Raw genomic sequence first — 17,461 nt, 5'->3', positions numbered from 1 at the left:
CAGGGGTGGAAAACCAGGGTCACACCTGATACTGTCCAAGACTAGCAGAAGGGACCTTGGGCTGGGCAGCTCAAAAACTCCCAGGAACAATCCAGTTTCCAACACACAGGTACTCACCACCTCCTGAGAAAATATGTCTCAGACAGGCCTCCCAAAAGTCCAAACAAACCCCAAATCCACTCTCTCTTTCCTAATTTCACCACTGATCTGTTCCACAACAACGGGCAAGTCGTGCCAGGTATCCCATCTTGCAGGCAAAAAAACCCCTAAAACAGATCTGTACCATTTTCCTTGCAGGGCTGCACAGACATTTCACCAGCTGTGTATGAGGTTTTCATGAGTTTAGAGAAGCAGTTAGCTGGAAGCACAAAGCATCACCACACTCTCAGTAGCAGTCATCCCTGTTTCCTCCCCACCACACACTTTTTAGCCTCTCTACATGAGCCCTTTACACAGAGGCTTTACAAAGGAGCTGCCATCGAACAACCATTGCTATCCCAGCACAAACATCTCACTCCATACAGAAAGATGGCTTGCAACCTTCTGGTTTTACCTCTAGCAAATTATAAGACTCGTAAGCGTTTCCCTCATGATTATCCACACTGCTCCCTATTGCTAACACTTTCACAGCAAGCACATACTCCAAGGTGCTTCTGTAGTTTCAGTGAGACTTGGAAAAGTGCAAGAATACCAAATATAAATTTAACAAGTGGTCTCTGCACATTTTTCACCCACTGAACAGAGAACTCAAGCCTAAAAAAAAGGCAAACTTATTGCCAGGTATTACTTTTACCAGCGCTTCTGAAACAAGCCATAAGTCTCACTGTGAAAACTACTGCCTTAAAACATAAGGCACTGTGTTTCCCTCTCGGGTTTCCCAACGAAATCAGCTTTTAAGACACAGTTAAACATCTGAAAAGCAAATAAGTCTCAGACTGCATTAATGAAGTAAGCTGCAGCCATCTCAAAGCCGCCTTAGTTCACTGATAACAAATTAGTCCTACAAGATGTGTAAAAACTTGCACTGCGCATGCCAGTGAAGACACTGAACTATCTTTATGTTCGGTCCTGGGAATGTTCCCCAGCAAAGAAGGATGGAGAGACACCAGCCAGGAGGATAGCTAGCCAAACAGCCAGGGTCAAGAATGGCTTTGGATGAGGAGCTCAGTACTTTGGAGCAGAGTCAGCACTCAACTTTGTAAAGGGGACAACTTCAAGCGATGCTGATTTTAATGGCAGCAGATCTATAACGGCATAACTTGGACTCATGGGGATTGAAATCCCAGGGGCTGCTATGGCCTCTTCCCTACCCCAAAGACAGATGCCAAAAACATTTTAAAAGAGCAGATATGGAAGCTGAAAAGAAAGTGTTTGTCTAAAACATCCCAGCATCAGTTTTGGGTCATCAACATCACAAACCAAACCACAAAGAAGCTTGCTGATGATTGCCCCGGCTATCTCCACTGATACACGTGTGATGTGGCACGTCATTTCTGTGCCTGCCAACACTACAAGCTCCAAATGTGACCCTGGCTCTCTTCCCCAAGCACTGAGAAACTCTTGTTATGTTTGGCTCCCTCCTTGTCCTCCCTTCACAAAAACAGCACGCTTCCACAACGTCAATCTGAAATTATTTACTGTTGTTGAAGCTCAGACAAAAAACGCAGGCCACCTCTCCTCTCACCCAAGCGGGATGCACAGAGGTTGCCCAAACGAGAGGGCTTCACCCAAGCTCTCTAGGAAGCCTGCCAAGCATCATATCAGGCAAGTTGCTGCCGGCTAAAATGATGCCCTTCATCTCGCCCGCTCCATTCCCAAGACCTGTTGAAAACTAGTTTATCTGTGCTTTCAGAACATTAGACAGACACCATCTGCTTAAAATTACCCTCATTAAAGCTAACGTGGGAACATAATCAGCCATGTTTTCTCTTCTCTGCTTTTCTAAGTAGAGTGTCACTTGCAGGGCTTTGGGGCTCACTCTGAAACTCCCCAAAGAAAATTAAACTGTGAAAGAACCACAAGTTGCTCTCCAAAGCCCATCTTGACATCTGACACATTGCAGAGCTCAGGGACAGGGCAGGCCCAGGAGCTTGTCTCCTCCAAATCGCACCTGACTACATCTGGCAAACCACCCCACTGAGGTCAAACTTATTCTGAGGCAGCTGCATGTGGCCTCTGCCAACATAGTCAAGGCTGTACCCAGCAGTGCAAATTAACCCACTACATGCTTGACGCTGCCCAGGCTGAATTGTTGTCAGTGGTCGGGCTAAACAGCTCACTTGTATTCAGTCTGCAATGACTGCAAAAACTGTGAGGCAGGGAAACCTGTTTGCTATGCACCTTTGAGGGTGGCCTTTTCTACGAGAGGAGGTTAAAGCAGCTCAGCAGAATGAAGGCTAAAAAGGGACACAACCACTCTCTACAAAATAGTGGAGAGACTTGGGACAGGAGGTCAAACTCAACTGAGACTGAAGAGACCTGTTTATGCAAAAGGACAATACTGGTGTGAGAACAAACAGGATGCTTGCGAATAATAAAAAAATGTCCACACTGTAAGTCATTAACCATCAGAAGTTTGAAGCTTCCAATCAAGCTAACCCAACCACCCTGAAGGTTCATATGTGGGAATGCAATAAGTTTGCACACTATTAATGACCTACGTCTGCCCCGAGCCTATGTTCTACAGTCCCATGACCCACTCATAGTACTTTCAACCATGAAACTGTTTTCCATCAGCCCAAATTATCCACTAGTCTGGTGATGGCTCTAAGACGACACTTCTGCCAAAAGATACCCTCCTGCAAACATAATGCTCTTCCCTGTCTGATCTGCCTACCTTGCAAAGAGGTGCTGATGCACAGAGTGTTGGGGGATCCTTGGATGAAAGGAATTAGATAAGTGCAAAGCCTGAATGTGTATTAATAGTAATACCAGACATGATATCTCTACAAAAATAAATTGCCACTTGACCCAAGGTTGGGAAGCATAAAGAAGCCAAGGCCCCGATGGGTGACACTAGCCCATAAACATGTGATGAGATCCAAAAAGAAGTGTACGGAGCAGAGGAGGGAGCTGGAAGTGGTGATGGCAAGCTCACTTCTTCACAGTATGCACTGTGCTTCCTAACTTCATCTCATCAAGTCTCATGTTAGCAAGATGCAGCAAGCCCCAGAAGCCTGACCTAGTGCCATACGGTTAAGGGGCATCTGGGAAAGCATCAAAAGAGCCAGGCTGGGACAAAATGAAGTTGCACCCAAGCTTAGCACTCTGTTTTTAACAAAGCTAGATGGTAACTGCTTAATAGCAACAGAGAAAACACAATGTGCTTAGTCTTTAGCAATCGGTAGATTATAGACTTTCTGACCCAGCCACATTTCTTGACTGCTATGTTTAATAGCAGTCAGTCTTGTCCCCAGATATCTGACAACACTTTTTTTGAACCATTTGTAATTTCAGCATTCATATCACTTTTGAACAAGGTGTTGCAGAGCTTAATTACATAGTGGAGAAAACACATTTAAATTTATTCCACCTCGTATCCAAGAATGTCACAATTCCTGCACCATTGCCAAGAGGCTGAACCTGTCTCTCCATCATCTATCCGTGCGTGTATCAGAAGAATTCAGGATCTGCATTCAAATGAGCCTATCTCGCTCTTTTTTCCTCTACTTCTAGACTACTTCAGCTGATTTGGGATATAATTTCTGACAGGTCTTGGTATGAGAAGGATTGGACTGTTGCCAGCCCCAGAAAGACCAACTAGAGCTAGGGATGGAAGGCTTGTTTGTCTTAAGCATATTAGCTCCCAACCACTGAAGGTAACTTTATAAATCTTTACTTTCATATCCTTTGCAGGGACAGCTGGAAATAAGTCTAGAAGCAAAACAAGGAACAACAGCTACAAGAATTTTATAAATGACTTTATTTCATCAGTGGTGAGTGGTTTTTCTGAAAGCTGAGGAAGTTAATTTATAATGTTAGCAATTTGACAACCAGTCTTTTTAATAGGAACTCAGCTATTGTGTTTTGCAACAAACAGGAGCTAGCATGGGCGCAGTACTGCCCCTGGCTATGGCTTGGTTATTGTTTTATCAATTAGGAGCAAGGTTGGGCTGCAAATCCCTTCATCTTGTTTTGCATGCAGGAACTCATGAATCCAAGAGTTTGTCTTGGCTAAAAAGTCACCAGAAGATGAAGCTTTACAAACCAAGGCATCTTTGCTAAACAGGTACAGGAGCCCCATCTAAGACAAATAGGTTGGAATGTGTTAGCCATGACTACTAGACCCTACATGTTTCCCATAAAGCATCCACAGGCTTTTGATGGACACAGAGACCAGAACACAGGCAGCAGTGGGAAGAAAGAGCCTGGGAACTCAGATAAAGCCCCAAAGTGAATGGACGTTTGCTGATGACAGCACTATAAAGTTGGCTTTGGTGCTTGGCTCCTGGTAAAATAATGACATAATGCTGTGTTTACTAGCAGGGAAATCTGAGGGTTGGAAACAGGTCTGTAAAAAAGCCACTAACACAGTTTTTTGACAAGCCAACAGATTAACATCTATTGTCACTGGGGCAAGGCCAAACTCGTCTGGAAAAGGTCCAGGAGTTTGATGTCACCGAGAGGCTCACAAGGACGTCAGCTAAAGAGCGTTCCCATGTCATCTCAGCATTTACTGCTGTGTTACTGCCTAAAGCAAATTATTAGCCACCATCACCTTCTGTTTAACCCTTTCTGTCACAACATGCAGTAAAGACAACAGGTTGGCCTTTCGGCAATAGGTGTTTGACCCCGATCTGCTACAGCTCATGTTAACCAGATGCAGAAGACTGATAAAGGACCAGGCAGGACAAGGTGCTGGCAGATAAAACACATATTCAATCAGGTTTGGACTGTCAGTCCTGTGCTAGTATTAACTAAGTTCTCTACCTTTCTACAAATAGAAACAGTGAGCATAATTTCTCCATTTGATTTCTTAGGATGATTTGAAGTCCCCTGTGCTCCAAATCACGTGGCCAGTTGCACCCTCACCCTGGTCTGAGCCAAAGTCTTTATCACAACCCAGCCGATACCTCTCACACACAGCAAGGCAACAGCCAAGAAGTTTCAGCTCCTCAAAAACAAGATCCCAACACAGGGACACCTAGACTCCCACAAATGCCAGTGCCTGGTAGAGAATGATCTCACTCTATTCATCAGATAAGTTACAACCCTTATGGCTTAGCATCACTATATGATAACAGAGAACCCCACAAATCGCTCAGCACACAGGGGTAGCTTTGCGTCACCTCTGCTCAGGCGTAATGGTAGCACTGATAAGCTCATTGCGATACCCTCAGTCCTTCTACAGACCCTCAAAACCCAGCAGAAGGCCCTGCTGGTTGCCCACAGGATGTTTTCCAGTCCAGCCCTACTACATTTGGAAGATCACCTAGAACTCCAGAATTGAGACAGTGAGAAATAACCCTGTGGGCAAGATTAGAGCTTGTGAGAAGAAGTGGAAAAAAATTAAAGAATAAAAGAATATTTTTTTAGGGTCTGACCAGGACTGTGGTATCAGCTCCAATGGGATCTAAAGAGCTTTTGCAAACCTCTGCTTTCCACCCCATTTCTTTAATCATGCCCTTTTCTTGCTCAAATTCAGAGCAACGCAGAAGTTAAAACAGAAGCAAAACACATGCACGCACACACAGTTGAAGCCTCATGTCAAAACCCCAACTCCTATCAAACACCTGCACACTTGCCCAACACAAGAAGAGAAAAACTGTGTAAAACAGTAAACCCAGTGTTCATCCTGGCCAACACCAGGGCACACAGATACACAGTGTTACTCACAGCTGAAAGGACCAGTAGAAAACCCAGAACTGCTGCAGCCAAGCAATTTGGCCAACACCTTCAGCGGTGAGGCCAAGGGCCTGAGCAGCACTGCCTTGCTCCCATCCCCAGCCTGTATGTCCTCAGATCCCATTCACTTGGGTCACAGCCTCAGTCCTTTCAAAACAGGAGACTCCCTCCAAGATGGCCATGCCCCCTGCACACCAGTACATGCTGTCACTCTCCAGTGCCACTAGCAAATTGCCATTGCTATACAAAAAGCCACTGGTCCTTATGCCAAGAAGACAGGAGGTATAAAGACAGACTGATGGACTCTCCTGCACAGTTCATGGCTACTGCAATCTCCAGGGGCTGTTACCCATGACAAAACCACTTAAAATATTTTTAGTTTAGACCAAACTATACTTTACAAACCAGGAATGTCTGTATTAAAGGATGAAACGCAAACTACAGCTGCCCAGCTCAAACAGGTGGAAATCTGTTTCCCCAAAACAGTCTAGAGTTTTGACATAGACTGTTACAGTAACAAAGACAGCAGCAAAAGATTAAACAAAAAATCTCTTCTTGGGCAATAACAGACTCTTCCGTATGCCTCAAGTGAGAGAATTTTGGAGGCAGGTACTGCGCTAGATTCCCTTTGCGTAAAACATCTTGTGTTGTCTTTATAAAACACCTTTTGCTGAAGCATTAGAGGAAAACCTATCTGGACTCAGGGAAAGGAAACAACTTAAGGATGTCCACGGCTTGTAAAATGCAGAAGATACAGGATTGCTAACCCTTGGTATCTGGAAAAAAAAGCACAGATGTTCCTCTCGAATCAGTCACTTTTTACTCTTCTCTATATCAGCCAACAGCTCTCATCTCTTGTTATTAACAGAAAATAAGCAACCCTTATGCTAATAAAAAGAGATATTACCACCAACGTTGTTTCAGGGATTCTCAGAGTTTCACCTGATACAGATGTGTTTATAAAAAAGCACACACACAGAGCTTCCCTCCTATTCTTGTTTTTTCTCTGTTCCGTCCCAGAAGCCAGCTCCTGAGCCTGTTTTAATCCCACTGAGGAAAAAGCTAAACTCCAGTCTTTTTTCCTGTGACATGTTTGGGAGATGGGAGGAGGGAGATGCACTTCATCTGCTCTCTGTGGCTTTCTTCCAGGAAAATACGTCACATATCCTTGTTTATTTGTTTTTAAATTCTAAGTGATTTTAATGCTGGTGAAAGTTGCTGGAGTGACAGCCCTGGGAAACTGCAGTCCTCCCACTTACACACTAGCGGGGGCTGTGCCAGCTGCCCTGCTTCTGCTGAAGACTGGGAGCTCGGCTGCCTCTTGTAGCATCTATCCCATGAATAACCATCCTTCAAGCTCAGGCTGCTTGAGATGAGGCAGGTGTCAGAGTGCCAAATTTTCAAGCACAGGAAATAAACTGAGCTCAGAGACAGTGCAGCAAAACACTTGCAGGGCAGGGAAATGAAAAAAAAAACATTTAAAATAGATTTTCAGACTATTTTGCTTGGGGTCAGAAGGGTCTGCTGTGGGCTTGAACCTGCTTGGAGAGGGGAAAATCAGGAATAACCTTCTACTCATAAAAAATACATGCACGAGTTGATTTATAAAGAATAGAAAGGCCTGAGCCAAAGAGTAGGAAAATCTCATGGCACGCTGAGGGAGCAATTAGAAATCTCATCTTCACAGAGTTATTTCACAGTAATTCAGATGTTCGCTGTTGCATTAAGCTCCTGAGGGTACAGGAATGCCTGGCAAAAAGATTTCACCTCCATCAGTGAGCTTTCCTGACAGGGAATAGAGACACCGGAGAGAGATCAGAGAGCAGCAGCTAGTGGCCTACTGCCTTGCTCTCAGAAAGAGCATCTCCATGTTTCACCTCAGATACCTCCACAGACCCTGGGACTCCGAGGCAGGAAGGAATGCCCTAGAGGAACAGGCTTACAGCCCACAAGCATGGCTGGCATCCTAAACGTATGTTTCCTCAGAGGGGAATGTAGCTTTTATATCATCCCATTCATTGCCATGTCTACTGAACACTATTAGGGAAGCCCCGGCCTGACTCCCATTTCCAGAGAACAACGTGACCTTGTCATTCTGCAACCGCTGCTCCCAGGGACTGACCTGCCAGTAGAGAAGTATTACCCAAACTCAGGTGTTTCAAAGCCTATGTAAGCAGTCAGCCCTTAGGTAACTCATGCATCTTAACGCTTTATAGAAGGTGAGTAAATCCTGCTGGCTTTGCAGCAGAGCATGCTGAGATCCAGAGAGGTTAAAAAAACCATCCAAGGCCATACCACCAGTAAAGAGGATACACGAGCTCTCCTACAACACTACACAATGTCTTACGTGTATCACACTGGACATTAGGTCAAAACTTTCTGGATGATTTATGAACTTTATACATTAAAGTCTGCATTTATAGGCATGCCCTGGACAGTGGAGAACCACGCTTCCAGTATTTCAGGGGCAGCTATGGAAGACTTCTGTAAAGGAGACAGAATGGCAGTGTGGAACTCCTGTTTAAACACAGCTATGGTTAGCAGAGGTTTGGCATGTTTCTCCCTATGAACAGACAGGGATATTTTCCTTGCAAACAAGTCTGCATCAAGCCTATAAAATCATGCTGCTAACTGCTGAGAGCATAGGAGCCTAGTGCATCGCTGCATTTAGCTAGCATGGTTTATAGGAAAACTAAAACACACCCCATTGGTCAGAGAAACAGCACCAGCAACATATCAAAACATAATTATTGCTAGTTAGGTTTCAAATACAGTATGTATGGGACCACACACGTATTTATGGACACTTAACGTCTATGAATATTTTATTCCATCCAACAAGTCAACCATCACAAACTAAAGAAGTTGCATTTTAATAATGAATGTTAATATACAGCCTTACAGCCTTATTGTGAAGCCATGGTACACTGAGATCTTGTGCTAGACTAGCCAGTGACTATCAAGACCAACTAAGAATACACTGCAGCACACTAATGCAATATGTGAAATTCTGATGATGACCCAGATGTGGAGATGTGTGTTCTACCCACAAAATTAGAATTATACTAATCTAAGGACTTGGTTATTTAGCTACAAATTGAGCTCCCCTTCCAAAAACTGGAATAAGGAAGAGCTTGGCCAAAATCAATAGGTCAATAAAATTAAGAGCAGCATCATTATGACTGCCACAAAGGTCACCCTAATCATGACAGCACCAGTTAACACCACCACATTCAAGCACTTACAGGTACTAAAACAAATAGTCTCCCTCTGCTCTATCTTCACCCCAGGGCAATTTAAATTGTTACTACATTATCCTTCTTCATGCCGGTTCTTTGCAATGGTACCTAAATGACCACCAGACAGTAGCTTGGGTTACCATTACATTGAGACGATTACCTGCTCAGCTGGTTGATATTGTCTCACTGCCCCCACCTGCCTGCATCTGTGTGTCATCGCTTGTCTTAACAGCCCGGCACAGAGACCGTCTTTCAGGTCTGTCTGCACATGTTTTAGTGCAAAAGCATCCCTGCTTTGTAATAAAGGCTCTAATGCATTCCAAAACCCCCCATATTTATAAATACATACAATGAGTATACCGTATTACTGACATTTAGTGAATGTGAGTTTGAAAGACTGACTACGTTATTAATATAGTCACCTAGAAGATGGTGCAAAGAGTAAGTGAACGAGCTAAAGAGGAAAGGTTCTAACTAGGTTGCAAGATGTTCCACTTTAAAATCCTTTCAGGTGAAGAAATCCACCTGGTTTCCTTTTGCCTTCCCCCCTGCCTCATGTGTGATGACGACCTTGTCTAGAAGAGGCTAACAAAGAGATCCCAGAGACTGTATTTTTGCTTTTATAGTAAAGACAAAGGGAGATGCACTACATTAAAAAACACAGTAATTACAAACTTCTCAGTAAAACTTTCAATAAACCCTCTTTCTAGAGGTGTGAGCCAAGGCCCAGAGAAGTTGCTGGGAGTTTTTTTTCTGTTGACTTGACTGTATTTGGTTTTGACACAACCTGATTAAGTAGCAGACACCACCAATTTCAAACAGTACTCTACTGTGCAGTTCTTTGCCTTCTTCATGTAATATTTACACAGCACACTCCAGGCAAGAAGGTGTCAGCTCTAGCTACAAGAAAGCATTCAGCTTCACAATGCCAATGACAACGCACAGTGCTGTCAGATCCCTCTAATGATCTTTCTCTTTTCTGTGGTTACTGGGGACCAGTTCCCTTTGCGTGAGCAGGCACATATTAAGAGGATATGGCATGAAAAAGGAAGATCAAAACAAAACAAAACAAAAAAAAAATCATCTCACACTAGAAGGTCCAGCTGTTTCCTCCTAAATGACTAAATTAGAGAGCTTGTACGTCACCTCCTGCCTCAGGTAGAGTCACATAGAATCCCTCTTCCTGTTTAATCCATATAAAATGGGAAACGGGTTCTGAGGAAGACAATGACAGAATACAAGAGTAGTATTTTTTCAGGCTGTGTACTTTTATCAGATAAATTGCAAGACTGCTTTGGAAGCTGAAGAAAAGACTAGAAAACACTGCCACACACTTCAAGAGTGGCCTTGGGACAACCACTTAACCTCTCTTTGCCTCATCTTCCCAATTAGGGTACCAGCATGTACCCTACCTTGCAGGGATGGGAGGAGAGCAATACCTTTGAGCTGCCCATCTCTCTAAGGGCCAGGTGTGATAAACACACGGGCTGTTCTGGGATGCAGGAAGTCTGGGCTCCATTTCCTATTCCTTCACTTGCTTCCTTAGGATGTCTGTCCACCTCTCTCTTCAGTCACCCCTTCTGGGAAAAGGGCATGATTTGGTCTCTCCGTTCCTCTCCCTTTTAGCTCAAAGCAGTGAGACTGGCACAACCCTGACTATTACCCACTAAGCTGTGTTGCACAAGTGGGCCCCAGCACCCTGCCACCCACCCCACACAGGGCTCTTACGAAGCCAGTGGTCACCTGCAGCTGAAGGCATTTGTGCTGTCTCTTAGGATAACATCTCCCTGGTAACCAGGTCAGAGCGAAAGTTAATAGTGGTGTCTTCATCACTTAAAGCGGAACTTGGGGGCTTTTGGAGCTGTTGCCCACAGCTCCTGGGCTTGCTAAAAGCTTTTCTCTGAGCTTTCTTTTGGCTGCCCTCTCAGCACACTGCAGGATCAGCCACAGGGGAGACAGTACAGGCAGCCTGCCGGGATGCAAAGCCCCCTGTGTTATTTCGTTCTGCCATCAACGCAACAAATCAGGACAAATACCTTTCTCTCTATTGGTTTTTAATCTATTCGCAAAGCTGGGGACAGCCTTTTACTTGCAAACTGTTGAATTTAGATACTACTGTCTCTTGGCTGAATGTTACCATCCCACAACTCTGCTGGAAGAAAGCTCAAATGATTGTGCCTCTCCTGGGCAGTCCCTAAGATAAGGTAACACAGAAAAGACCTCCAAGAGAGAATCACATGCAGATATGGCACTGGAAGGCTAAGGGGATGCTGAGAAAGGGAAGAAAGTGAATCTCTCAAGGCAGTGAATAGGAAAAACTGAAAAGTAAAAAACCCAACTGGACACAGAAACTAAAACCTCTACTGTTAGGGAAGAAGTTTACCTCAACAAGCAAGATTTCCATCAAGAACTGGTTACAGTGATAAGGAAGAGAAAAGTCCTCTGAGGACTAGGGTGGTGCAGACAGCTTTGGACTAGCACGGTTTGATCCTGCCATCCCTGCTTCTCTGGCCATTTGGGAGCAGGGGCAAAGAGTTGAACCAACCTGCAGAGAACTGTCTATCCACAGCTTCCAGATACTTCAGAAATACTGACTTCTCTTCCCAACATGTTTAATCAGACATTAAAAAACAATGAAAATGTTGTGGTCTGCAAAATCACGTTTGCATCTGAAAGAGGCAGGGTAGTAAAAATTATCCTTAAAATCTACCCCAGCAGGGTGGTGGTCTTCATACAGAGAAAGCCACTGCAAGAGAGAGGAAATGTTTACCCCAATCTGCTTTCTCCTGAGCTCTCCTCTGCTCTGCACACAGGGGATCACAGCCACTTTTGACATAACCCTTGCCAATGCACAGAAGTTCAGTTCTGAGGAAGGATGAAGTCACAGAGCAGCCTGATAATTTTCTGGCCTTTTCCCAGCACCCCAGGCAAATATAATAGTAATAATAATAATAATTCAGACCAGTGAGTCAAGCTGGATCATGGCCCCTGGAAGGAAAGCCACACAGAGTGTCCTAATGAGGAGAAGGGTAGAGCAGAAAATGGATCGTAAGTCCCACATATGTACTCCATCTACTCATCTAACACTGTCTTTTGATTCACATCAGGTCCCTCGTCGTGCTCTACCCCCAGGCCATGTGAGCTCCACGTATGTCACATTCTGTTCATTCTGGAAGATGTCTAGCTCACAGTCTCCAGCTCTGCTAATTAAAAGGGTCAAAAAAAAGTCAGGCTGAGCCTTTCCTACCCATGAGCTGCTGGTACTCCTAGCACAAGTGGCACATGGAGCATCTCAACTCAGACCTGCTGGCAGGGCCACACTGGACAACCCATTTGATGAACCAAGCAGAGGGAATCCAGCTCCTTCTCCCGTGGTATCAATGAGGGACCAACACATGAACAAAGATCCTTGCCACTGAACTGATGACATGTCCAGACCCTCCTCATCAGTGCTGGCCTTGCAGCAGCTTGCAACAAAGCAAAATAAAGCCATGGAGATGCCTGATCGCATCTGAGTGGCTCTTGAGCCTGAGCAGTAAGCAAGAGCAGCTAAAACACAAGGAAGAGAGCTTGACCCTAGCAGTATAAGTTCTTCTTCAAAGCACACTGATATTTTACAACAGGTCATTTGTGACAACTGCACTCGCCTTCTGGGAACAGTGCTGAAACCCAACAAAACAGGACTCGATCCCTTAAGATTCAGCAATGCTAGTGCCCTGAGGAGCTGAGCAACCGTGTCCGTGCAGCAGAGAGATACCTACAAGAGCAATCTCAAGACAACCAGCAATGGCATTAAGAAACAATTAGCCTGGGGAGGAATTGGGACAGTATACAGGCATCTCAAAAGACTAAAATCAGCAATGTACCTCACTAACTGGAAAGAGACAGTGCAGCCACTTGTAAAGCAAGAGCGTTTTACCTTTCTCCATGCTGCACAAAGCTAAAAAATACACAAAGCTCAACTGCAACAGGAGTAGAATAGTGTTGGAAAAGGAAATCTGTACTGATGTATCCATCCCTGCCCTTGGGATAACACAGGCACACTTAGAGACCTCAGAAATGACCTCAAGCATATAAACATCTAGTGAGATAATGCACATCAGTCCCCTGAGGAAGAGCAAGTGGTCAGGGAGGGGGGTGGGGGATTCCATTCATTTGGCTTCTAATGAATGTTTTCCATCACCCAGGTCATGCGAAACTCTGAACAGGTGAAAGTGCTAACCCCCTCTCACCTCCCTGAGAGCAGGATCAAGCACATCTGTGTAGGCAGAGGCTCCCTGCAAGGGCTTTTGAAGCAGTCAGGCATTTGGGTGAACGGTAAGCTATCTGCCTAAAGGGAGTGTGGAAACAGAGAGAGAGGAAGATGCCTTGTTTAAGCTCTTTGATGGATGGTTAAAGGAGTCAAGCATCAACAGTGGGCCTTTTTAAAGAGATAATATATGTCTGGTTTGGGATCATTTCATGTTTAATTCTCACAATCACAATTTCAGACTAAAAGACAGAGAAGCTACCCCATAAACAGATCAACTTCAACAACAGAGAAGACTTTCAGACTGTTTAAAACTTAGCAGGGGCCAGAAAACGGGTTTGGATTTTGTTACCAGCTTTTTCTCTTCAGAATGATTAACTGACACCTTCAACCATTAACTGCAATGTCCTAATCCACCCAGATCCACCACAACATTGCTCAGCCAATATATGACCCCTGTTGCACCAAGGGTCTTTCCAACAAACCCAGACTTGACCTTCCTGACATTGTTCTTGTTAAAAGAAAAGGGAAGGGAAAAAGCAAGGCGATTTAACATTTCTGAAGTATTATCAAGCACAGATCAATTTTTAAAAGACCATCAGTGTGGAGAAAGAATAGGAAATTAATTTGGAAAGTCAAAAGCTGTAAGAGCAGCAATAGCTTATATTAGGCATACACCTACAAGAGGCATGTGGTTATTGATCCAACCTTCTGTTTACCCTTTCACATGCTGCCATCTGGGGCCCCCAGACAACCGGGTGGCGTTGTGACAGGGATGCAGAGGGAGGCACTGCACATGCCTTCCCCGGCAGTGATTTCCAAGGCAGGGAGAAAGCTGGCTGAGTTCCTATCAAATAGCACTGGATCCAAGATTTTAATCTCTTCCTATGTGCAGAGCCCTACAAATCTTCCAGTGAGGTATTAATCTCTTCAGAAGTTTCATGCAGAGGTATCATAGAAGAAGACATGCAAAGCTGCCTTCTTTCTTTTACTTTCTCGAGTCAGGGCCACAAAAGCTATGCTCGTATCACGAAAAACATCTGCTCCAGGGAATGACTCCTGGCATCTAGGGCAAGCAGTGCAGGAGCTTATGTGTTCCTCACATTTAGCCCTCTCCACAAGCCCACAATGCCTGAGACTTGCCTTCACCTCCCCAGGCTCCACCGTGGCTCTGAAAGATCACCGTTAAAAAGAAAGGGAGTCACGTTAAAATGCCTGCAATACCTCTGTCACCATCCACCAGAGAAACACATCATTAATCTGATGCCGGTACGTGTCGCGTGGCCTTAAGGCACAGCATGAAGGTGTTTACAGATGTTGGAGGTAGAAAGGCTTTTTGGTATTACAGAGCCACATAAGGCAGAGAGCACCAAACTTTGCACTCTCCAAACTATCCACAGGCAATGAAGAGAACTAAATTCCAAATCACATTTATATCCATTTCAGAAGAAAAAAGTTGTTTCATGTTAAAAAAGAGCACAGAATCAAACTAACAGTGATCAGCGGATCAGACCCAGGGAATAAACTTCTTTGACAGTGCGGGTTCACCCTCAGTGAGTTACACCAGCCAAAGCCAGATGAAAGGCTGCAGCACACAGAACTACAGCACAATGCAATCTAGGAAACGAAGAAGAGTCCAAAATTTTTAGACCTGTGGGCTAACTCACTCATCTAAAAGGAAGAAATTCACAAGGACATGGATGAGTATTATTTTTAACTTAATTACTCCAATGCTTGTTTGTGAGCAAAGACCCTATTGTGCTGAATACCATACAGCCAGAGACTGAGTGGGACAAATGGTAGACACAACACTTGCCACCCAACAAACCATTTAGTTTGTGATTTTCTGGCCAAGAACTGGACGCACAGGGACATGGAACTGTTGTGCAGAAGACAATATTAGAAAAGGTGCCCAGAGAGAAGGGTGAAGAGGAAGAAATAAGATTTGCCACTAGAAGCATTAGAGCATCTTGGAACAGTTTAGGTTACTGTTAATAAAGTGTAATGACAATAATTATCAAGGAAATACAGATGTGTTTCTGCAGGAAAACATAGGAAATGTTTTCTTTCAAAACTATAAATACATGATTTAAATCATTGTTTTCTGCTTATTTTCCAACAAATAGGAAATTTACAACATCCATTTCTCTTGACAATGGGGAAGGTATTGCTACGAGTTCTTTTGCATATCTTCATGCTTGGCAGACGTACTTCTCCGATGCTGAATTGCCATCACCTTTCAGGTGAGATAACAGCCTGCAGTGGTGTCAGCCACAATTCGCAGCAGCAGCCTGCCAAAGCTGAAGGAGCCTTTCCCGCCTGGAAGCGGTGAATGAGTAATAGCCTGATCACACAGATCCAGCTGGCAACCTGAGAGGACACGAGACCTAAAACTTCCACTCCTGTGAACTGGGCACAAGATGCTTAATTCCACGATAGATGAGAGCTTCAGCTTTACATCTACAAATCGGCATCTCTCAGCAACATAGTGCCCTCTAGCCTTAAATTGGGTTATGGTTTAAGCCTCAGAGGAAAAAGCTTAGTGATGTGAAATACTAACACACAGCTTTATGTCCGATCTTCAGCCTTATCTTTCAGGCAACCCATTCAAATGCTGACCAGTTCTGAAGAAATCTGGCAGACACGCAATGCCAGGAAACACAGTATATTCAGCGTGATTTCACACCAGATGCAACACCCTCTCTGGCTTTTCCTTACCAAAGCTGGATGATTTACCTTCTCTACAGACAAAATCCAACCTTCCGCATATTAAAACAGAGGTTGTATTTTGAGGAAACAGTTAAAGCATTTGGTCCAACTAAAGCCCAGAAACAACCAGAGAGGGAAAAAAAGATGCCTTCTTTACTTAGGTGGATGGGCAAAAGCTACTCTGGCATATGCTGCAAACTCCTGCAGGCAAAGACACTTCCACATGACACCCTCCAACACTGGAGTCTGGGAAGGTTGTTAAAAATCCTCCTCTGATGCTGCTCTGTTGGCAGTAAGGTGTGAAAGGAGGAAGGTGAAAGAGAGATGAAAGAGATCCCAAACGCTGAGTCTGCCTCAATAACCATGCAAACCGGCTTCCCCCTCAGAAAACGTCTTAATGTAACTTATGGTAGAAAAGGAGTGAAGATGCATTCAGCATCTCCGGCTCACCCACCCTACGAGCAGCAGAGCCTTGCTCTGCGCCCCGCTGGGCACACGCTGTAGTGCCGCGGCCAGGACGGAGACAAACCGGGGGAAGGAGCAGGGAGACCTGTCCCACCCCGGGCTGGATCTCGCTGAGCGAGAAGGGAAGATCCACCTTCAGAAGGGAAGGAAACTTCAAAATGATAACGTTTAAAAAAAAAAAAAAAAAAAAAAAAAAAAAAAAAGAAAGAAAAATTCGAGGAAAGAGAGCCGCGTTCCCACAGCCAGCTCCCTCTTCGTGCGGGTCCCCGCTGCCCCCGGAGCCCCGCCGCCGCCTCACCTGCGTCCCCGCAGGGCAAGCGGGGAGGGCGGCCCGGCGACGGGGGCGGCCCCGAAGCGGGGGGCCTCGGCCTCGGCCCCCCCGGGCCTCGCGCTGCGGGCACCGCGCCCGGCACCCCCCCGCCCGCCGGCGCCCCGGGGAGGGCTCGGCCGGGCCCCGCCGCCACTCACGTAGTGCTTGGAGGGGTTCCTCCGCTTCTCCACGTCCACCACGTTGGCGTCCAGCACGCTGTAGGACAGCATCTTCGCGCACCCCGCGGCGAAGGCTCCGGCGCTGGCAGCACCCTCCGCCGCGCTGCCCGGCGCGGCGGGCGGGCAGGAGGCAGAGCAGGGAGGGAGGGAGGGCGGGAGGGAGGGAGGGAGGATGCCCCGGTGCCGGCTCCGCCCCGGGCCGCGGCGGCGGCAGCCCGGCTCCGCTGCCTCCGGCTGCGCGGCCACTGCGGCGGCGGCGGGAGGGGCAGGGCCCGGCCGGCGGTCCCGCCCCCGGGACGGGAGCGCACCGGGAGGGGACCGGGAGCCGGCGCTCTGGTGTGGCGGGGGGCGCGGCCTGCCCTGAGATGGCGGCCGCCCGCCGCTTCCCTCCGGCAGCCCGCTCACGCCCCGCCGGGCGGTGGCGGAGGTCGGGGCGATCTCCCCCCTCCCGGAGCTGCCCCCCAAA

General features: G+C 46.0%; 1 protein-coding gene across 3 annotated transcripts in view; it reads right to left on the bottom strand.

The window, feature by feature from the left end:
- SH3PXD2A (SH3 and PX domains 2A) overlaps positions 1 to 17,111 on the bottom strand; it is a 269,813-nt gene extending 252,702 nt beyond the window's left edge. For all 3 annotated transcript variants that reach the window (XM_042804727.1, XM_042804803.1, XM_042804760.1), the window contains exon 1: positions 16,975 to 17,111. In XM_042804727.1, coding sequence (XP_042660661.1) covers positions 16,975 to 17,046 — 72 coding nt within the window. In that variant the 5' untranslated portion in view covers positions 17,047 to 17,111. The remainder of the gene's footprint in view (positions 1 to 16,974) is intronic.
- Between the last annotated feature and the right edge of the window lie 350 nt (positions 17,112 to 17,461).

This window comes from Tyto alba, unplaced genomic scaffold (genome assembly GCF_018691265.1).
Source record: "Tyto alba isolate M040663 unplaced genomic scaffold, T.alba_DEE_v4.0 Super-Scaffold_1, whole genome shotgun sequence".
NCBI lineage: Eukaryota > Metazoa > Chordata > Aves > Strigiformes > Tytonidae > Tyto > Tyto alba.
This window is presented reverse-complemented; position numbering and strand designations above follow the sequence as displayed.